At 44.9% G+C, this 22,698-nt stretch overlaps 1 protein-coding gene across 6 annotated transcripts in view; it reads left to right on the top strand.

The window, feature by feature from the left end:
- NIN (ninein) overlaps nt 1-22,698 on the top strand; it is a 67,823-nt gene that overhangs the window by 33,262 nt on the left and 11,863 nt on the right. For 3 of the 6 annotated variants that reach the window (XM_082059507.1, XM_082059509.1, XM_082059508.1), the window contains exons 10-27: nt 224-364; nt 543-717; nt 1,477-1,587; nt 2,579-2,668; nt 3,762-3,915; nt 4,240-4,361; nt 6,669-7,195; nt 7,887-9,881; nt 11,719-11,844; nt 12,468-12,537; nt 13,441-13,656; nt 14,014-14,127; nt 15,005-15,127; nt 15,652-15,765; nt 16,531-16,677; nt 17,598-17,753; nt 19,144-19,293; nt 19,685-19,783. In XM_082059507.1, coding sequence (XP_081915633.1) covers nt 224-364; nt 543-717; nt 1,477-1,587; nt 2,579-2,668; nt 3,762-3,915; nt 4,240-4,361; nt 6,669-7,195; nt 7,887-9,881; nt 11,719-11,844; nt 12,468-12,537; nt 13,441-13,656; nt 14,014-14,127; nt 15,005-15,127; nt 15,652-15,765; nt 16,531-16,677; nt 17,598-17,753; nt 19,144-19,293; nt 19,685-19,783 — 4,630 coding nt within the window. Of the gene's footprint in view, nt 1-223; nt 365-542; nt 718-1,476; nt 1,588-2,578; nt 2,669-3,761; nt 3,916-4,239; nt 4,362-6,668; nt 7,196-7,886; nt 9,882-11,718; nt 11,845-12,467; nt 12,538-13,440; nt 13,657-14,013; nt 14,128-15,004; nt 15,128-15,651; nt 15,766-16,530; nt 16,678-17,567; nt 17,754-19,143; nt 19,294-19,684; nt 19,784-22,698 lie in introns of those variants that run through there. The other 3 variants (XR_014184723.1, XM_082059511.1, XM_082059510.1) reach the window with 3 other exon arrangements.

Here is a 22,698-nt window from a genome sequence, read left to right as displayed (position 1 = left end):
AGGGCTAGAGCACAGCTGAGGAGTTCAAGTGTTGGGGTCTCAGGAACTTGTGGGGATATCAAGACAGGCCCAGAGCTCTGTGTGCAAGTTCATATCTAGTGACTAAGTGCAGCTGATGATAAAAGGCCCGTGGAGAGCTTTTTGAGCTGTTCTTCTCTGCCAAGCCTCTTGCAAGTACCTTCTAGGGCACCAGGAGGATGCCCTGACCCTGTCCTTCCCCTAGGGAGCGGGTTGACCAAGTGGCCAGAGAGAAAGAGAAGCTGCGGTCAGACTTGGAAAAAGCCGAAAAGCTGAAATCCCTGATGGCCTCGGAAGTGGACGATCACCACGCCGCGATCGAGCGCCGGAACGAGTACAACCTCAGGTACGCCATCCCAGCTCAGCCCTCCCCTCTTCTTTGGGATCACCGCTGCGGCATCGCGGGGTCTCAGGTGATGGAGGTAGAGGTTTTGTGCCCTCTGGTTGCCACCAAGTTCGACTCGCAGCGGGATTTGCATCTTGATTCTTTTTCCAAGCTTTTCTTCCCTGTGATGTCTCTGTAGGAAGCTGGACGAGGAGTACAAAGAACGAATCGCAGCATTAAAGAACGAGCTCCGGAGAGAGCGGGAGCAGATCCTGCAGCAGGCTAATAAACAGCGGCTGGAGCTGGAGCAGGAGATAGAAAAGCTGAAAACGGATGAGAACTACACCCGCGACCGCCTGGCCCTTTCCCTGAAGGTAACGGGAATGAAATGCAGCCGGCATTTTCCCCCAAAAGGGGCAAAGATGCTCAAAAGTGGGGAGCGATGCTTGCAACATCATCCTTGTTGAGAGGCTGTGCTATAGTGTGCATGTGGAGAGTGATTTCAGCAGCAAGATAGAGGTGTATCCATGAGAGTTGGGTTTTTTTGGGTCGCCTGGACAGGTTACTCCTTGGATTCATAAGGCTCCAGTTGGAATCTCTGCTGCCATCAAGTGCAGAGTGTGTGTGTGTACGGCTATGGGACAGGCTGGCAGCCCCGCTGGCTGTTTTGCTGTCCAACCTGGAGATAATATCTTGATAAACCTTAAAATATTGCTTAAAAAAAAAGAACTCTCAAGCAAGTTTGTTGTTATACCTTTGGACAAACTACCTGCTGTCTAATGCAATGGTATCATTCACCCATGACCCCACAGATTCGCATCCTTTTCCAACATTTTATTACAAAACACTTCAGTCACAACTTTCTTCTGAATCTGGCAGCTGCATTACCATATAACTTAAAATTTTTTAACCTGAGCAAATGTTAAAGGAAATGGTGGTGTCTGACAAGCAAAAGTTGCTGGTTTGACGTGACAGGAGGGTAACAAATTCACATTTCCGCGCTTTGGCTGGAGCTTGTAGCAGTGATTTACTCCGACTCAACCGGGAGACGACTCTTTCCTAGCGAGTTACCACGTGCTAACGTTTTCCTTCTCCAAATGCTGATGCTGTTGTGGGGTGTGTGTTTGGTGCAGGAAAACAGCCGCCTGGAGAGCGAGCTATTGGAGACAGGAGAAAAACTGGCCGAGTGTGAAAGTTTGGCAAGCAAACTGCAGAGGAACTTGGAAAACGTCCTGGCTGAGAAGGTAAATCCTCCTATTCCCCGTATGCGTCCAGAATAAATCACTATTCAGTTACTGCACTCAAGCTGCCCATTTAACTCGTAGCTGGAGGTTTTGGGGGTGCCTATCCACATGTGAGTGAGGCACAAGCCTTGGTGATGTGCACCACCTGATGGACTTACAGTTAAGGAAATTAAAGATAACTTTAGCTGTAGTTTTAAGCCATTTAACATTGGGAGCCTTGCAGTGAAGAAATCATCCTGCAGATTTGCAGGGATTCTTTTCCCCAGCACACAGTTGTGGGTAGAGCCAATGTGCATGTGCTTTCTAAGGCAGGTGATCCATGAGGTGTTTGGTGCTACCTGGCATCTCTGCTAAACTCTGGTGAAAACCAAGGTGAGCAGCAGATCATGGTTGTACCACAGAATCATATCATGGAATCATAGCATAGTTTGGGTTGAAGGGTCCTTCCAAGCCCATCCGGTGCCCCCCCTGCCATGAGCAGGGACATCTTCACCAGCTCAGGTTGCTCAGAGCCCCGTCCAGCCTGGCCTGGGATGTGTGCAGGGATGGTTCAGCCACCACCTCTCTGGCCAACCTGGGCCAGGCTCTCACCACCCTCAGCATAAGAAAAACCTCTTCCTCAGAATATCACTTCTCCAAAGGCATTTCTTTGTGTGTGCACCTATAGACAAAGACTCATATACTGGGATTCTCACCCAGCATCTGTTTTCCAAACTACTTTAAAGTCGGGGCTATTTATCCAGTTGGGATGTGCATACGCTAAGCCAGACAGCTGTGGTCTGAAATCCAAGTTAGCACGAGAGCTATGGTGAGATGGCAGTTAGTGTTTTATAGGGAGGTTGCTCATTGTCTCCTACCAGCAGGGGAGCAGATTCTGTGTATTTCGAATAACAAACACCAGAGGGGAGAGGGCGCAGGCTGCAGGACGGTTTGTGAATGGCATCCAGGCTGTTAGGTGGGAAAATAACTGGATCCGTTGGTGCCGTTTCAGTTTGGTGACCTGGACCCCAGCAGCGCGGAGTTTTTCCTGCAGGAGGAGAGGCTGGCGCAGATGAGAAGCGAGTACGAGCGGCAATGCAGAGTAAGTGCAGACCCGGCGCCCATCTGCCCTTTCTGCAAACTACACACGAGGCGTTTTTTGATTTATGAAATAAATTTGCAATTCAGAGTTGCGGGAAGTAAGAGCAGAAATAAGATATATCCAAGTTTTGGTTGTTTCCAAACCAGTAGTATATTCTTAATATAAAACGGAAAATGTAAAGTTTGGCTTCTCCTGCCCAAATCTTGCATGGCTGAAATACTTATTTAAAGTGGGCCTGCAAGTTACCTGTTTACATATCTACTTTCTGATGAGCGCTACGGTTACGAGCATTCGGTTCATCTGTTCTGCATGATCCTTTTCATTCAATAAAGAACTACCTTGGCAAAAGGCCGTCTGATCTCAAACAACGTGGTAGCTCTGTTAGGAAACGGCAATTTGAAAGCAAGTATTGTCTAGCAATATTTGTTGAATTGATGCTTCTTGATACGACATTGCTTGAATATGCAATTGATTTATTCTTTTTGAGTACTGGCAGATACGAATCGGTGCTCAGGGTTCACTTTCCAAACCTTTCAAATCTGCAGAGCTGTGTGTTTACACATTCAGGGATTCGTTTTCCTCAATAAACGCTGTTCGTTGAGCTGAGCACATGGCATTTGGCACAAACACTCGGGATATTCCGCTGGCAAGTGGGCAGAAGTACCAGATGGTAAATGCAGTAATGAGGGTATCTCTTTGCTAATTTGATCTTTTGCTTCTGATTTGATTTTTGAAGTCGATAAGTGCTTGAGGAGGTATTTCTCAACTGTTTGAAAATGTTCCTGAGCTGCTGTTTAAAAAAGGCTGTAGAAAGAAGGAATCAAGTGAAAGATCCTGGAGCACAATATGCTTTAGAGGCAGAATATATCCAAGCTGTCAGTCTGAAGAAGGTTTTGCTCTTTTAGTAAGAAATGCATGTGTTGGAAGCGGGAGAAGGGTGATGTTTAGCTGATAGGGGGATGGCTGACTGTGGCATGACGGCAGGATTATTGACAAGTCTTTCCCTCCTCTAATTCCCCCTCCAACATCTCATCATGGGAGATGCTCAGCTGCCTTGGTTGCTTTCACTCAAGCTTCTTTCTCCCCCTTGCAGGAGCTGCAGGACCAGATAGACGAGCTGCACTCGGAGCTGGAGGAGTCCCGCGCTCAAGGCAAAGCGCTCAGACCCCCGCTGAAGAGTTCACTGTCGGAAGAGTTCGACATCGATTTCAAAATTCATGGCAATAGCGGTATTGAGCCTGACCAAGGTAAAGCACATCTCCTCTATCACCAACTTCAGCGCTGTAGTTATTTATTGTAACATCTTAGAGGCAATTACGCGAAAACTTACCCAAACCTTCACAATTAGACTCGAACACCGCCTCTGTTTTGCTGTTTAACGTTAAGTGGAATGTAACTGATGTATTATATTCAAAGCTGAAGTTAATGTTTGCAGTTTCTTGTCTGTGTGTGTGATGGGAATTTGAGAGCTGCAAGTAGCTGCCTAAACAAATTTAAATTGATTAAATAATTCTGTTGAGAATGTGTCTCTTTGGGCTTCAAGAATATGTATATAATTACTGGTTTTAAAGGACTTGGTTCAGAAGACTGCAACCCATTAAATATGAGCATTGAGGCTGAAATGGCTATTGAACAACTGAAGGAGCAACATCACAGGGATCTACATGACCTCAAACAGGAGCTTGAAGACACAGTAAGCTTTTTTAACTTCACAATTTTTCCAGCCTCTTCATACAGGTGGAATGGTCCTAAATGACTTTTAATTCATGGTCAAATTATAACCTTTCTGTGTATGTGAGGCTTTACCTTCTCTGCTCTTTCTGAACGTCAGTGGGCGATGGAAAGGGCTGAAAGAATTGTAGAATGACAGGATGGTTTGGGTTGAAGGGCCCTTCCCAGCTCCCCCAGTGCCCCCCCTGCCATGAGCAGGGACATCTTCACCAGCTCAGGTTGCTCAGAGCCCCGTCCAGCCTGGCCTGGGATGTCTCCAGGGATGGTTCAGCCACCACCTCTCTGGCCAACCTGGGCCAGGCTCTCACCACCCTCAGGGACAACAATTTCTCCCTCATGTCCAGCCTGAATCTCCCTCCTTTAGTTTAAAGCCACCACCCCTTGTCCTGTCACAACAGGCCCTGCTAAAATGCTGCAGTAGATCCCCCCAGCTCAGGAGAGAGCAGTGAGCCTTGCTGAGGCTGTATTGTGTTTTTTGTCTGGCAAGCCTGCTGCAGCCAAATTATCCACTTCATTCCTGCTGGCGTGGGATCATTGTGGGTTAGAAAAGCTGCTGGCAGGAGCCTGTGGTGCTAAATGCCGTGCTTGAGTGGTACAGTGGTGTTGAGATGCGACCTGTGCTGTGGGATTATGGAAGCTCTGCTGTTATCATAGCTGTGCTACTGAAAATTGGCAGTCAGCTCCCCATTTGGCCCAGGTGGCCAAAAAAGCCACCGGCATCCTGGATTTTACCAGCACTGGTGTGGCCAGCAGTACCAGGGCAGTGACCATTCCTGTGCTGGGCACTGGGGAGGCCAAACCTCAAATCCTGGGGTCAGTGTTGGGCCCCTCACACCAAGAAAGGCCTTGAGGTGCTGGAGCGAGTGGAGAGAAGGGAACGGAGCTGGTGAGGGGCTGGAGCACAAGTGTGATGGGAGCGGCTGAGGGACCTGGGGGGTTCAGCTGGAGAACAGGAGCTGAGGGGAGACCTTCTGATCTCTGAACTGCCTGAAAGGAGCTTGGAGCCAGGGGGGTCGGGCTCTGCTCCCCAGGAACAAGCGCCAGGAGCAGAGGAAACGGCCTCAAGTTGCGCCAGGGGAGGTTGAGGTTGGATGTGGGGAACAATTTCTTCCCCAAAGGGCTGTGGGGCATTGGAACAGGCTGCCCAGGGCAGTGCTGGAGTCACCATCCCTGGAGGGTTGGACAGACGGACATGAGGTTCTCAGGACATGGGGCAGGGACAGGGGTGGGTTATGGTTGGACTTGGTGATGTTGAGGGTCTTTTCCAACCAAAATTATTCCGTGATTTTCTGCATGTCCATCTGCAGGTTAATCTTTCCACATGTGCAGAAATCTCTCTGTTGTCTCTATGTGGAGAAATTTCGGGACAAGATGGGTTTAGGAGGCTGGGGCAGCTCCCCTGCAGTGCCTGTGGTATTACAGTGAGCTGGCATAGCCGCTATCGTGTCCTAGTCACGCTCTTTCTAAGCAAGAAAGACTTGACTTGCTCTGGTCAGGATGTGTCCAAGGTTGTTCTGCAGGAGTCATTCAGGTCCAGAAGATGGGGGTCCCATCAAGCTTCCAGTTTCTACCTCCAGATGAGAGATGCTTATATGATTATAGTTGGTATAGAACTATAATCTATTCATTTCGTGTATGGCATAACACAGGTGCACTGAAACTGTGTTGGGATGGGAGTGGGAAAAGGGAACTGATAAAATATTACCCCCAAATCATTATTACGCTGAAATCATTCATTTTCCTTAAGGGTTTGTCTCATGTCACTTGTAAAAGTAAAATAAATAAATGTAATCTAAAAAAACCCACCACACAAAACCACAAATACATGCAAGAACAATAAAGGAACAAAACCAACCAAAAAACCTTTTTAAAGGGAAAGGCCTTGTCTGCCTTTTAATTTGGGGAAGGTTTTGAAGTAGTAATCAGTGAAATAATCAATGAAAGAAATAGCCCACTTGCAATTTGCAAAGCTAATTTGGGGCTTGAAAGTTGCTGGTTGCTTCTCTCTTTCTTTTCTTTCTGCTACAAGTTTGTTTAATGGAAAAGCCTGAATTTCACTGGCTACTGCACAATAGTCTTTATCACAATAAGAAATAAAGCTGAGCACTACAGAATTCTTAGCAGGTGAAGTCAATATAAGATGCGAATGTGTAGATCAAAATATTCTGTAGAATATATGGAAATACGTAATACAGAAACATTGAGAAAGCATCTATGTAGAACATTCCGTAGGAAATGAACCATCGCGTCTGGTTTTTCCTTTTTGCAGGTGAGCCATTACGAGAAGCAGCTAAACGAGACGAAAACCCACTGTGAAAAGGAGCAGGAGGATCTGAGGCAGAAGTACGCTGGGGAGATGCACGTCATGGAAAAGCAAATAGCTGCCCTTACAAAGCAAATTGCAGAGCTGCAAGGAGAGGCAGCGCTGCTCAGGGAACAGCAAGAAAAGCTTGACTGTGAACACAACGATGAGAAAAACAAACTAAAACTGAGTTTCGCTGAGGAAAAAGCCAATTTGCAAGAACTACTGAGGCAGGAGCACGAAGAAGACGTCAGAGCCAGGCTGGAGGAGGTGAATGAGAAGTTCAGTCGAGAACGGGAAGAACTGATTCAAAACGGTGTCTGGGTGGAAGAGAAGATGAGGGGTTTGGTGCAGACGCTGCAGGAAGAGAAGGGAGAGCTGGAACGTGGCTTTCGCGAGCAGCTGGAGAGGATGGCGGAGCTCCATGCCCTGGAGAAGGAGAAGCTCCAACAGGAGCTGCTGAGGAAGCACCAGCAGGACCTGGAGGAGGAAAGGTGAGTGTCACCTCCGTGGCTCGGCGTGGTTGTCACCTCCATGGCTTGGTGTGGTGACCAAGGTGTAGTGCAGAAATCAGTGCCGATGTTTAATTCACCCGTACTAATTGTCACCTGTTTTATTCCAGAGCACTGGGCTGCTATCCAGGGGCTTTTTCTCTGACCTTTCTCAGATATTTATATTGATTTTTAGCTCACCCAGAGGCAACAATAGTGTTAAAGCATAACCAGACGTGATTAATTTGAGCTCTGTTCACGATCCCTGGGCTTTACAAGTCCTTGCTTTGTACTTGTAAAGCGTTTGGCTTTTCAGAGTTGTTCTGTTCTGAAGAAATCAAGGGGTGGCTGGTAAATGCTTTTTGAGCCAGGACTGAGTGTCAAAAGAAACTGAAATTGCCCCGTGACAGGGACAGATGGGGGTAAGAATGATCTGCCCCCACAAATCTGATCGGATTAATAGAAGGGTGTATCTTGTACATGAAACCTTTTCCGAGGACATTTTGTGAGTTATACTTTTCCAGTGCAATTAGACTTGTATTTCTGAGATTTCAACAAGTTGCCCTAAATGTAACTTTGGCTCTCAGAAACATCCATCAAATCATGCTTCGATTTATTTTATTCAGCCTGAAAAGGCATTTGAACCTCCGAGTTAGCCCAGAGTTTGGTAATATATTATGTTAACCGTGTTTAGGAAAAAAATGGCAAGTGACTATAACAGAAGAGCATCTCATGCAGAAACTCAGTTTTCTGTCGACACACAAACACTTGTGACTAAATATGAAGAAAGGATCCAAAACCTAGAAGGACGTCACCAGCGAGAGCTGCGTGAACTTGCCGAACAGCAAAGAGAGGAGAAGTCGCGGTGGGAGTTTGAGAAGGATGAGGTTGCTGAAGCCCACGAGCGACTGAAGGCGAGTCTGGCAAGTGAAAAAGCCATTTCAACTGCCCTGAGCCTGGAGAAAGATCTCCTGGAGAAGAACTTCAAGGAAGAAGTGAACAAGCTCGTGTGCGACAGAGAGCAGCTTCAGAAGGAGCTGCAAGACCTGAGGAACGCTGCTGAGGAGCAAGAGAAACAGCTGAACGATAAAATAACGCAGCTCCAAAATGAGCACGAAAAAGAGCTGAAGAACAAAGACGAGCGTATATCCGTGGTGGAGGAAGATGGGAAGCTGGTTAGGCAAAAGCTGGAGAGACTCAACAGTGAATACAAGCAAGAGAAAGAAGACCTCAATTCCAAACTTGTTGCTTTGGAGAGTTTAAACCAAGACATTTGTGTCAGAGCAGAAACTGAAAAGGCCAAGCTGAGTCTGGAAATCTCAGACCTTCAAGGGAAAATACACAAATTGCAGTGGGAGACCCGTAGCTTTTCCGCACTACAAAATCATTATAGGCTCCTGGAAGATGAGTATGCAAAAGCAAAGAGCAAAATTGCTGCTTTCCCTGGTGTGGCGCCTCTGGGAGATGATGCAGATGTCTTCTTAAACCTGCAGAAAGTGCACGAGCGAGCGGTGAAGGAAAATGTCCGGATGGCGGCCGAGATCCTGAGGCTGCAGCACAGGCTGCGGGCGACGGAGCGGGAGCCCCTGCGACCCCCCAGCTCCAGCTCAGAACCATCTCAGCCGCCTGACGACACAGATCCCATTTTTGAAGGGTCACCCAGCGACTGTAAAGATGCAGAGGAAGGAACAGATTCAAATGTCCTTCTCCTTTTGGAGGCTGATGCCACAGACCTGGAAGAAATGAGTGAGATTGATTCAGATTTGGAGAAACCATTTGTTCAAGCCCAGGCAGGTGGCCATGCCCTTGAGGTACAGATGCAAGGAAGGAAAGTGGCGCTGGGAGCCGACGGCAATCAGGATCGTGATGAAAATCAAGAGCTGATTTCTTGGGTGCCTCTGCTGCAAGAAAAGAAAGATCTCGAGAAAACTCTCGAGCGAGGTCGCAGACCAAAAACACTACACAAGGATGTGAAACAGCAGAAGGTTCACCTGCTAAATCACAGAACAGCTCCCAAAAATAAAGGGTTGGTTTCTGATGCGCTGAAGCTGCAGGTTGAGCTTGAGAAGGCTGAAGAACGGAGTGAAGCCTCGGTCCAGCTTGATCGCACTCCTGGGTTGGCAAATGGTGACCTGAAAAGTGTAATAGCTCAGCTTTGGACAAGGGTGAAAGAGTTAGAAGGCAGATCAACAGCACAGGCTCAACTTCTGTTGCTACACGAAGAAATTCAGGAAGAAAATGAGGATCTGAAATCTCAAATGATAGAGTTAGTTGAAAAAAATAGAGTGCTAGAAGACAACCTGTGTAAGCTGAGCAGCCTTCATTGCCAACTAGAGGAAAGTAAGCTGGAAAGTATTAAGCTCAGAGAGGAAAACACAGAGGTCCTCCAAGAAGATGTCCAAGATAGCCAAGGGAACATCACTGCACACAATGACAAGTTAAGGCTGCGATGCCAGCTGGGGAAGCTGGAAGAACATGGAGCCATGTCTACAGGTCAGCAAGGCAAATGTGCCCAAAGCGACAGCGCGGTGACAGAAACGTCATCGGAAAAGAGGGACCTGCTGGAACCCAACAGAAAGCTGAAGGAGAAAACAGCTGCTGGGGTCAACCCCACCGAGGAGAGGAACTCCGTGCCGCACGGCTTGCAAAGCACGTGCGCTGAGCTGCAGCAAAAAGTTGATCTTTTGAGGTAACGTACGCTTAAAAACAAAACCCAAAACGCTGTGGGAAACGTGCCGGCCCCACGGGAATCAAATCTAAAAAACTAACCTAGCGTCCCACTCATCGCTTCGTAGCCGCCCGCCTGCTGCACGGCAGCTGCGTTAACCGCAGTAGTTTAACTCTGCTTAGAAACCGGTGCCTTGGACTCTAACAGTGAACAGGCTGATTAATCGTGGATAACGGCGGTTGAAATAAACCTGTGTGACTTACTCCTCTCTGAGCGTGGCCTAACACTGTGTGGTAAACCAGGAGCAACCCGCCGGCTGTTCTGTCTGTGGATGGTGTCACCTTCGCAGTGTGTAGCTGATGGTGCATCAGAAACCCCTGTGTTTTTATGTCCAAAATACTACGGTAACGCTTCCAGAATGCTTTTAGCTTTTACTAATATCACCTCTTCACTTGGTCTCTTCCTCTCTAATACTGAATGTTACTTGGAATGCTAAAAGTGCTTCTATTTTTCCCAATATTTAAGTTAATACTAGAGAATTACGGTAACTTTTTGCCCAGCAGGAGCACTTAAGTGTTAGGAATTCAGCAGGTGTGTGATATCGTAAATACCATTACAACACAGAGAACATAACAGGTTACCTACTTGTTTTTAACCACAAGGATTATTTTGGAGGTCATAAAGTGCCTACAAGTCGCTTAATTATTGTTCAGCACCAGCTTCCTGCAGAAAATTGGGGTTTTTTTGGGTATTGCACTATGGTTAAGTTATTTTTTTCCAGTTGCCTCAGGACAGAAAAAGCACTTTAACACTGTTCCCAGCATACTGGGTTCTAGAAACAGCTGGGGAAACAGCGCACTCTTCTAGGAGTCTGCATATTGCAGTGTTAAGCTGTTTAAAGTTAACTTAAGGACTGAAAGACATAGAATCACAGAATCCCAGAATGTCAGGGGCTGGAAGGGCCCTGGAAAGCTCATCCAGTGCAATCCCCTCATGGAGCAGGAACACCCAGATGAGGTTACACAGGAAGGTGTCCAGGCGGGTTGGAATGTCTGCAGAGAAGGAGACTCCACAACCCCCCTGGGCAGCCTGGGCCAGGCTCTGCCACCCTCACCACGAAGAAGTTTCTTCTCAAATTTAAGTGGAACCTCCTGTGTTCCAGTTTGAACCCATTGCCCCTTGTCCTGTCACTGGTTGTCACCAGAAGAGCCTGGCTCCATCCTCCTGACACTCACCCTTTCCATATTGATCCCATGAATGAGTCCCCCCTCAGTGTCCTCTTGTCCAGCTCCAGAGCCCCAGCTCCCTCAGCCTTTCCTCACACGGGAGATGCTCCACTCCCTGCAGCATCTTGGTGGCTGCGCTGGACTCTCTCCAGCAGTTCCCTGTCCTGCTGGAGCTGAGGGGCCACAACTGGACACAAGATTCCAGGTGTGGTCTCCCCAGGGCAGAGCAGAGGGGCAGGAGAACCTCTCTGACCTACTGACCACCCCCTTCTAACCCACCCCAGGTACCATTGGCTTCCTGGCCACAAGGGCCCAGTGCTGGCTCATGGTCACCCTGCTGGCCCCAGGACCCCCAGGTCCCTTTCCCCTACACTGTGAAACTTTTACTAGGTATCTTAGATTTATAACTAACTTTAGCTGTACAAAAACATGCATGAAAAGCCCCTTTTTCAAGGATTTGGGAAGCACTCTTGCTAAACAAAATGTAAAATCTGTATGCAGTTCATACATAAAATAAGTCAATTGTAGCTTTGTTTTGAAATATTAGAAGTACTTTAGGCTTTTAGGGATTTTTCTCCCTGTGGGCCTAGATGATCTAATAGAAACAGTTTACCCTTGTCTCTCTGCCACAGGTGTGAAGCTGAGAAGCTCAGGGAAGAAAATACTGTTCTGAAAAATGAAGTGACTTTATTAAATGAGGAAGGCAATGCCTCCAGCCTGAAGCTGAGGGAGCTGAATGGATCCCGAGAAGAAATGCGGTAAGAATTCAGCGGGGCCTGCGCCGCCTCCGGGCTCTCCCCGTGGTGCGGGTGTGATGGTCACATCCCTTTTCTTAAAGCTCCTTCGTGTGTTAGATGTTCTACAAAACCTGAAATTGGGGTTATTCCACGGCGCCTTTGGGAATCCAGCCAGCTGACAGTTTATTTGTTGTCCTTTTCCCCTGCCTTAGCTTGTCCTGCCCGTTCCTAGAGCCAAAGCAGGGGCTTAAATGTAGGGGTTGAGATGACCCAGTGACACATGCAAACCAGGAGCTACTTATGAGCTGACGTGATGTGATTATTCTGGTTTCAGCCAAGGCAGAGCTTGTTGGGCTGGGGTAGCCTTAGGAAAGACGTACAGTGTGAGAGCATTGCAGTGGTTTGGTCTTTTGCGCATCAATAACCATCCATGACCCTGGGACTGTTCTTCCGTTCTAGAAAAGAACTATGTGGGGAACCTTGAGGAGCGGAGCAGTTGCCAAGCTCATGCAAAACGGTGATGCCAAGCAATAAATAAATATCCACAATTACCATTTCTGGAAATGTCAAAAACCGGCCTGTTCTTGTAGTTGTGTATATTAAGAAGTGACCCTCATATTAATGAGCTGCCATTCTTTCCTTAGGCAAAAGATAGAGGCTGTGAGAAAGGAGAAGGTGGCTGTACAGAAGATGGTTGACAACCTGAAAAAGCAGGTATACGACTGAGCCCATCACCGCTTCTGCAGAAATCATCACTGTATCAAAGCTGTTCCTTAGATGGCCACAAAGGCAACAGCAAATGCCCATTATATACATTTAACTTCTTGATAAATGTTCTCATTAGCTCTTTGGGATTGATATGAGGCTTGTTTGACCTAAACAGAAGACAACCGCAATGCTGCTGTAACTATCTTGCTTACAGACTTGAGAGCACTTTTGGAAAGTTTATTTAATAGAAATATAAAGTTGAAAATCTTTATTTTGCAGTCTCTGTGGGTAATGTTTATGGGAAACAGAGGTTATGTGACTCAGCCTCTACTTATTTCCCAGCGAGCTGGCTCCAGGAATCCTGCCAGCCCTGACCATTTGCTCATATCCGTGAGACTGCAACTTTTATTTTAAGGGTGGTTTGTTATGCGAAATTGCAAGGTAAAAGGTTTAAGTAGCTCTTACATCCTTGTCCCTCTTATTATTGCTTTGTAAAACTCTGCTTGCTCAGAATAATCCACTAGCTCACCAGCACAACCCTCAAAATGGGAAGGAGGAACAGGGTGCTTTGCCAGATGACTGGTACCAAAGCTGCTATAATTAAGGCCAATTATGAGAAATTAACAATTTGTAAGGCTGACCATCAGGCAGATTTCTACTCCTAAATATGCTTCTACTTGATTTGGCATATAATTAGAGCCTGAAGCAAGTTAAATAGCTACAGGGAAATAAAAGTGGTGCTACAGAGAAGGGAGTAGAGTTAATAGCTGTGCCCCACTGCTCAGAGTCACCCTGGAACTGGAGTGACACTTGGCAGTTCTTTTAATCATCTTAAGAAAGGAAATGTTTGACAAAAATCTCACCTCTGGTGTAAACGCAGTCATTGCTGACACTACTGTCCCAATCCAGGTGGCAGATCTGAAGACCAGGAACCAGCAGCTGGACTCTGAAAACACAGAACTTAGCCAGAGGAACTCCAAAAATCAAGCAGATGTGCAGGATCTGAATCAACAGCTGGCGAGGGTGCTCAAGCAGAAGGAAAGGGAAGCGGGAAAGTGTACGCTGGAAGAATGGGAAAAGGAGAGACTGGTACTCAAAGAGGAGCTGGAGAACTCCAAAGTGAAGGTAGGAGGTTACACTGTGTTTAAGGGGATGAGACAACTGAACTTCTAGGAGATGCTGTGGAATGAGCTTCCCTTTCTGGAGCTTTGCGGGGTCTTTCAAAGCTGAACTTTCCTAAGCGCGAGCTGCAAATGTACCTGTGTGCAGCAGTGGGAGGAGAGCGTAGCAAGAGCCAAAAGCAGCCAGGTAGAAGTGCGTGGGTTTGTCCTGAAAACAGAGCTTAGTGATGCTCAGTATTTACCTGCGTTTTCCAGCCTGCCTGTTCCATTCAGTCCAGTGCCATCCCAGCTCTCAGCCGTGTCACGGTTAACCTTTGTCACTCTGCAAGTCCCCTAAGTTGAAGCCTTGTACTTTTTGCAGTTATCAACGATGGTGTCTTCCTTGGAGATGGAGCTGTCAAAAGTGAAGGTTCAGGCTCATATATTGGAGCAGGAGAACCACATGCTCAAGCAGGAACTCGAGAAGACAAAGCAGGTATGGTATTCTATTCGAGTGCCATCAGATATCGCTGGCTGGCTCTTAATGTGCCCTGCTCTTTTGCTGGAGTTTGAAATAGCTGATTTATTTAAAGAAAGGTCATAACACTAGGGGAATATAAAACCTCTTGAAACAGTCTCTTGGTACAATGCAGAATTGTTCAAATAAGTTTTGTTTCCCGTGGCCTTCACCAAAAGGTCTTCCAGAGTAGTGGATCTTACAAAGCCAGGCTTTGACAATGGAGATGAAGATTTAAAGCTCTAATTAAGGAATGGACACAGCTTTTCTAGTTTGTGCAGACAGTATGGGCAGGGGAACATTTTCCCTGTGTACCTGGTGATACCCATATAGCTCCATTTAAGGACGGGTCTCTTCCAGCGTTCCCTCTTGGAGATAATTCCTATTGCTAAACCCATCTGGAGACTGTGACATCTCACAGCTTCTGGGGATCATTTCCTGGAGTGTTTAGTTATCACCTGTATAAACGCGGTTCAATCCGCTGTAAATATATGCTAATAAACATAGATAATGAAGGCTACAAATGAGTTAGCTCTCCTGATTAGGGCTCCACAAAGTAATTTTCTTTACAGCGTCAAGCACTCATTTGATGCACCCAAAGCTTAGGATTGATAATGGTCTTAAAAAGCAAAAGCAGATGAGGCCTATTCAGTGAAGAGTGGATTGTGGCTTGAGTGTAATTAAAGACAGAAGATTGAGCGAGAGAAGACAGAGCAGCACAGGGGAAGGCAGAGTGTTAAGCTGAAGCGCTGTATCAAATAGGAAAAGGATCAGAAGTCAGCAGCGCGGTATTATTTTGCATGCAAAATTTGGAAACAGCATAGAAATGCAGCTGTGAGGGGTTTGTTTCCCACAGCTGCCCAGATGTCCCGACCTCTCGGACCTTCAAAATGAAGTTTCGAGCTTAATGACTAAAAATGAAAAGCTGCAGAAAGAGAAAGAAGCCCTGAGTGAGGAATTAAACAGATGTATTGATAAGGTAAGAACAAACTGCAAATCCACGGCACTACCTACATGCTGTAGTGGGCTGTTAAAATTCTTATATCAATATCTGTATCACTCTAACTTGTAAAAATACTTTGCATTTTGTTTTTTTTACCTTCAAGCCAGATAAAGGCTTAGTTGCCTCTGTTTTTTTCCTAGCTGGTTTTAAAGAGAAAGCTTAGATTTGGAAGGTCAGCTTTACTTTACTTTGATTATATAAAAAATTCCAACCACTGCAAGGAACAGAGGCCTGGATATAAATATTGCAGCGGGACAAGGAAGACAGTGCTATTGTGCTTTTATTGCAACTCTAACGTATTCTGATGCTGAACTTGAGCAGTGTAACTGATACGCACGCTATAAATAATGATCTCATTGTGTGGAGATTCGGGCTGAAGGGTTTTTTTTGCTCTCCTGCAATTTTCTCTGCGTAGCTGTAACTCCCTCTGGCTTAACACTCCGAGTCAAATAGAGTTAAATCCGGAATGAGTCGGGCTTACTGATGTAATCTTATTTCAGGTAGCTCAAGTAAGCTGCTTAGAGAACGCAATCGGCAGCTTGAAGCAGGAACAGAAGACCTGGGAACAGCAGAGTCAGACCCTGAAAACACAGCTCGCCGTGTCACAAGAAAAGGTATAACAGTCGTTTTTATTATAGCCTGAGATCAAAAGCACTTTTAAAACCTTTCAGTGCCTTTTTTTCATATGAAACAGCCATCTCCTAGTGTGTGTGAAGATGTCACACAGCTAAGAATGGCCGCTTTGATGGGCTTTCCAAGCGACATTCTTAAAAGACAAGAGGCAACTTGTTAAATGCAATGAGGGAGATTTTTCCCTGAGAATAAGCTATGTTGTTGTGCATCTAAAAGTTCATTCTGCCTGGTTACTCCTAAAATATTGCAGGGACTCTGCCCTTCTGTCCATGGCCCATCTCTCACCAGGCAGGGAAAAATGGCTTGTTGCTGGCTAATTACACTTGAGGTTTCTTGTTGGCTGTGGGCCACCAGGAAGAATAAATAATTAAAGAGAAATCTTCTCTTCCCAGCATGTCACAATAAATATTCAGGGGTGGAAGATGTCTCTGAATGCAATATTGTTGCTGTATTCAGAGTCACAGAATCACAGAATTAACTGGGTTGGGAAAGACCTCAGAGATCAGCAAGTCCAACCCTTGGTCCAACTCCAGTCCATTTACTAGATCGGTTCCTAATTTGGAACAGAAAGTCAGAAAAACATTTAGCATTTTTAAAGGGGGGCTGTCAAAGCCCCTTTGAGTTAAAACTTCTTTGACCCGAGAACCTAAATGTGGGTGATTTGTGGTGCACAGACGTCCTAGCAAACCAAAGTTAGAAATGTTGGTCCAGCGAAGGCCAAGCTGTGTGTTCCTGCTCTTGGACAGGTTCAGAGTCTTGACGAAACGCTGCAAAATACCAACCTTCAAATGTCCCGACTCCAATCGGACTTACAGGCGAGCCAACAGGAGAAGGAAGCTCTGAAACAAGAAGTGATGTCTTTGCACAAGCAGCTGCAGAATGCCAATGAAAAGGTAACGGGTTCGAGTGCCTCCGGGTCAGTTGGCTTTGCATGCCGGGGTTTACGGACAAGTGATATAAAGATAATTTAAAAAAAGCTTAAAGGATGTGGGTACAAAAAAGCCCTATTTTAATGTTCTCTGTATTTAGTAGTTTATATACAATCCTGCTAGATTGTATATAAAGCGCAGATTTTAAAGTTATTTTTAAAACACTTACAATAATTTTTTAATATAAGGACATATCAGCCCATCTCCTGCGTGTCCCTTCTTCCCTCAAAGAAATCTTTTGCAAAAATAATTCAATCTGTGGGACATGTATGAATTTACACCTATCAAAGCTACACGCTTATTAACAATCAAACCAGTAATTGACAGGGGGGTCTAATTTTCAGTCAGACTTGGTTTTGCAAGGCGCAGTATTATGTCAGCCTCTTAACTGATGAGGAATTGTCACTGAAGGAGGTTGTAGACAGCAGTCTTGGGATTGGTATTATGGATTCAGTCACTAATTTGGCTCATTTGCCGTGTAATTAAGGAATATTTAATGTCCACATGGAAAAGAGGCTGTTTCAGAATCGTACAACAGGAACTAAATTACCGCTATTACTGAATAATATATAATAGCGAGTTGTATTATTTGCTTGATGAGGCTGTGAAATGGAGCAGGAATCGCTTTTCTGTGGTGGTGAACTCTGTGCACTCGCATCACCCGCTCTGGCGTGCAGCTCTTAGCCGGGATTTTAGCAAAAGGAAGCGCTTTGGGTTGGCACCATGATTAATATGTTGGGTTTCTTGGTGGAAAACGTAGGGTGGGAGGAGGACGGGAATCCTGCAGCTTTAGAGTTACCGAAAGTCAATTAAAACCCACCTGAATAGAGAAAATGTCTGCTTCTTTGTTGAAGGCCTAACCCTGCAATTCTGTCTGTCTTAAGAATCGGGTTCTAGAAGGGGCTGTGCCTTCCTCAGGGCTGCAGGACCACCAGGAGCAGCTGATGGACCAGGAGCAGCAGCTGCTCCGGCAGGAGAACGAGAGGCTGCAGAGAGAGGTCCAGAGCGCTAAGACGGACCTAACGCACTCCAGGGAGAAGGTAACGTGAGCAAGGTGTGACGGATCACAGGTGGACCCTGTGTGCTAGGCCGGGCTTAATGATTCGTGTTGGAACAGGCTGCCCAGGGCAGTGCTGGGGTCACTATCCCTGGAGGGGTTTAAAAGGCATTTAGATGAGGTTCTTAGGGACATGCTAGAGTTAGGTTATGGTTGGACTCGGTGATCCTGAGGGTCTCCTCCAACTGAAATGATTCTATGATTGTTTGGCAGAGGTAATACAGGAGAAGAAAGTTGCTCATTAGTTTGCGGAAAGAATGCACAATGGAATAGTTTTTCACAGAATCCCAGAATGTCAGGGGTTGGAAGGGACCTGGAAAGCTCATCCAGTGCAATCCCCCCATGGAGCAGGAACACCCAGATGAGGTTACACAGGAAGGTGTCCAGGCGGGTTGGAATGTCTGCACAGAAGGAGACTCCACAACCTCCCTGGGCAGCCTGGGCCAGGCTCTGCCACCCTCACCAGGAACAAGTTTCTTCTCATCTTTAAGTGCAACCTCCTGTGGTCCAGTTTGCACCCATTGCCCCTTGTCCTGTCACTGGTTGTCACTGAGAAGAGCCTGGCTCCATCCTCCTGACACTCACTCTTTACATATTTATAAACATAAATGAGGTTGCCTCTCACTCTCCTCTTGTCCAGCTCCAGAGCCCCAGCTCCCTCAGCCTTTCCTCACACGGGAGATGCTCCACTCCCTTCAGCAGCTTTGTTTTGTAGAATCATAGAATCATTTTGGTTAGAAAAGACCCTCAAGATCAAGTCCAACCATTAACCCACCCCCGCACTGCCCCATGTCCCTGAGAACCTCATCTCTGTTCAACCCTCCAGGGATGGTGACTCCAGCACTGCCCTGGGCAGCCTGTTCCAATGCCCCACAGCCCTTTGGGGAAGAAATTGTTCCCCAGATCCAACCTCAACCTCCTCTGGTGCCACTTGAGTTAATAATGGGCTGATTGAGAGATAGGGACTGATGTCTTATCCGTGCCAGATAGCACTAAATATGCCCTTTGTTTTCCTTTATATCTGCACTGAGTATGTGGACACATTTACGATGTTTCAAACAGCTCCTTTTTAAAAGAAAATCTTGATAATCCTTGTCCAACATTCTGGTCCCTTAATATTCCAAGCATTCCAAGTTCTTAATATTCCGAGCGTTCTTTAAATTCAGTTTCTTGGCGCACAGCATTAGGCAGATTAGGAGGAGGAGGAAAGGAAAGACCTTTTGTTCCTCAAAGCCTAAATGTAAAAAGTATACCAGAATCTGTTATGACTCCGAAATCAATTGGTACTCGGTATTTTAGATGAAGTGGATATAATTTGATTTTTGAATGGTCTGGAATGTCCTTCCACATCTGTTCATCTCTGGGCTCTTTAGATCCGACAGCTGGAATCCACAATCCTTTCCCTAAAGCACCAGAAGCATCAAAGCCAGTCGGGTATCGTCAAAGCCATAGAGCAAGAGAAGTTAAGCTTGAAGAGAGAGTGTGAACAGCTGCAGAAGGAGTTGTCATCTGCAAACAGAAAGGTGAGTTTTAGATGGTAAATGTGACTCAGTGCAAGACTTTGCATCTCTAAGAGCTGATGTGGTAAGCTGTGATTTTCTTTTTCTATGCTCAGCTTTGTGTTCTTGGTCTCACAAATCCCTGTCCCAAGTTGCTGACTGTCTCTGTGCTTCTGCAGAGCGGGCATTACCACTTTTAGATTAAAAATCAGTTGCTCTGTCTATTCTTTGAAAATTGTGTCAGAGTTGCTGTATAACATTGTCTTAGATATCACTTTTAGCGAAACATTTTACTTGTCCAAATACCTGTGTCTTTTAATCTTGAATTCTCTTCATATGCACCGATTTGTGACTTGCATATTAAAAAAGACAAAATAAGAAATGACCATCTAAAGTAACTTCTTGTCCTTAACAGATCAGTCAGATGAATTCTCTTGAACGTGAACTGGAAACCAGCTCAGAAAATGAAGGGCTAAGAAAAAAGCAAGTCAAACTGGACGATCAGTTAATGGAGGTACTTTTCAGTCAGTACTGAATAGTGTGGGGCTTCATCACTATCTCATTGAATCGATTAATTTATGTTAAAGAAAATTCTATATGTGTAGGAACAGAGGAAACTAATCAAAGCAAGAATTAATCTCCTCTAGTGCCTAATCTCATCTTTCATGATCAAGGTGTTACTGTGACAAACACGTTTCTCCTGTTGTGATTCCTCGTAATTCACATAAGGCTTCAGTTATAAAATCAAAGAGTGAAGAAATGTTGTTTCTGTGCTTGAGGCAAGGCTAACACTTCCATTTTCCTTCCTGAAACATGTAACCTCGAGTTTCCTAACTAATATTTGTGTAATACTGCTCTAAACCTGTTCCTATGTACTGTGGGAGTAATCTGCTGAATTTAAACCTTGCTATTTAATCCAGAGCGTGATAGATTAACAGTTTGCATAATTTGCTGTTAATTGAAAGGCATGTGTGAGTGAAAACTTCAACTGAGGTTCTTCCCAAGCCTGCTGTAAATGTGGATGTATGGTCAGCGCTGCTGGAGATGGGTCATGCTGGATCTTAGCAAAATTGCATTATTTAGTGTCCTCCTTTTACAGGAACAGGCAAATTAAATTAGTTTATGCCTGAAGGTCAGGCAAGACGTGTGAGTTGTGTCTCAGCAGTCTTACCTGAGCTTGATGTCCTGAATTCGAGTTTAAAACCGAATACAAAAAACCCACCACAATTTTGACTCGTTCAATAAATCAAAGCATCTTCTAGATGAGACTTTCCCAACACTGTTTCTTGATAGACTTCATGTTTTTCACAAGTAGGCAAATGGGAAATGTTGTGCTGAATATACTAAGTAGCTAGCTGTAAAATTGTAAAAACTTGGTGAGAAAAGATGAGATTTTGACAAGTTACTGAAAAGACTTGTTTCCATGCCCCGTGCTTTTGTTTGTACAGTCTTAATTAAGCTTTGGGAAAATTCCAAACACTCTTAAACTCCTTTGGACTTTATTTACTCCTGATAGGACTCTGTCAGCAGGTGTGTATAACATTCACTTAGCACTTGATGACTTCTAACTTTCTCTTTTGTGCCTGTTCTCCTTTTGTTCGTGGCTAACGTGTCTAGAGCTCAGTGGTTGGAACTAGCAGAGAAGGGTGCACTTCTCTTTCTGAAATAGTGTGCGAAGGTAGAGCAATCGTTTTCAATGTCCTACCCTAGCATGGCGAAAACATTTATTTTATGGATTTTTTTTTTTTTTATTCCATGCATCTTTTAAGTAAAGAAGCCACTATTCATTTTAATGTAAGATTTTTACTTGGACAGCTGCATGAAAATCTTTGCGGTCAGTATATTGTGCAGTTTGATTCTGTAGGCCAAGGCGCCTACTTCTAAGGCATTGCCATGAAAACAGAAAGAAACAATCAATTGCATTCAAAAGAATAAAATTGAACATAAGAAAATGAAAAGTGGCTCAGCCCCTTCCTTCTAACCCATTGACTGTGAGGCTTGAAGGTGTTTTCGTATTTATCTCCAATATCTGCATGCTTTCTCACCAGACTGTCAAATGTTTCCTTAATATTAACTGTGTCATCCCTAATAGTTTAGCAAGCTTGTTATTTTTCCACTTTCTTCCACAAATTAATATGACAAGACTGTATTGTTTTCATTAGCCATGCAACTTGTGTTTATTTTTAAGGTGCCATTAATATTAACTGTTTCTACAGCTCTTCTATTAGATATTTGTGTGCCTACGGGAAACACTGAACAAATTCAATCTCAAGCTCAATATCTTTACTGGTTATATTGTCAATAAAATAATAGCTCCTTTACAGACGAGCTGATTCAAGAGAACGTCCTGATAGCTTAAAAACTACAAATATTTTTATTTTAAAATGCATACAAACCTGTTTGTTGTTTACCTGGGCCAGCAGAGATGTACACATGCTAAGATGGCCAGAAGAGCTGCTTATAGATGATTATATTACAGGAGAGAGATGCTTACAGATGAACTCAATAACTGAAATATAATTATGAATTGAGGCCTTACTTCTACCACTTCTGAAAGGGAAAGTTAAAAGCACTGCCATTATCTTAATGCCTCTTCCTAAGGGAACAGAGTAATGGTTTTGAGTTAAGAGGTGAGAATTTTATGATGTGGTCATCTGAACTTTATGGGAAGAAAGTATTAAACTTATGCAAATGCAGCTTGTCTGAAACATCAGGGGTTGTTTTACTGTACAGTTCTGGTCTTTTTCAGTATTATAACCATGAGGTAGTCTTACCTGACTTTTACTTTAGCCTAGAAAAATGCTAAATAGTCACATGAAACAGTCGTAGCTCTTAATATTGTCTGAAAGCTCATCTGATGCTGGGCAGGTTTATCTAACTTGGGCTCTTGTGGCTGCAATTACCACAGTGAGGTAAGGCCAGAAATGCCTTTTTTTCTAGCCACTTTCATCAGTGGGACCAACACCTAATTAAATAACATGGGGAAGCTAAACCATTTGGGATGAGGCTGTTCCAAGGTGCTTTTTTGGCTGTAGCAAGAACTATTATGAATGTGATCCTTTTATTCCACGTGAGAGGCCTAGTTTTGCCAACTACAAGATTTCTCTGGTAGCAAAGCTTCATAAAGGACACTCAGTATGCATAAACTCTTTGGTATATGCTGCCTTTACACCATATAGACTTGCTGATGCATTTGGTGAACTTTTAAAGTGAAAGCAAGACTTAAATGTGGAATTAAACTACTTCAAATTACTCCATGCATCCATATCTCAAGGGCCCCTCTGAGTGTAGCACAGACACTTAGCTCTCTAGACCTGCTATTAAACTCTGCTTGTGGCACGACTTGAATTGACAATTATAAAATGTGTTAATTCCTACAGTCAGCAGAGAACATAACAAAAGATATATGGGATTTAAAATACTGAATTC

Source organism: Streptopelia decaocto (assembly GCF_964273445.1).
Source record: "Streptopelia decaocto genome assembly, chromosome: 7".
NCBI lineage: Eukaryota > Metazoa > Chordata > Aves > Columbiformes > Columbidae > Streptopelia > Streptopelia decaocto.
This window is presented reverse-complemented; position numbering and strand designations above follow the sequence as displayed.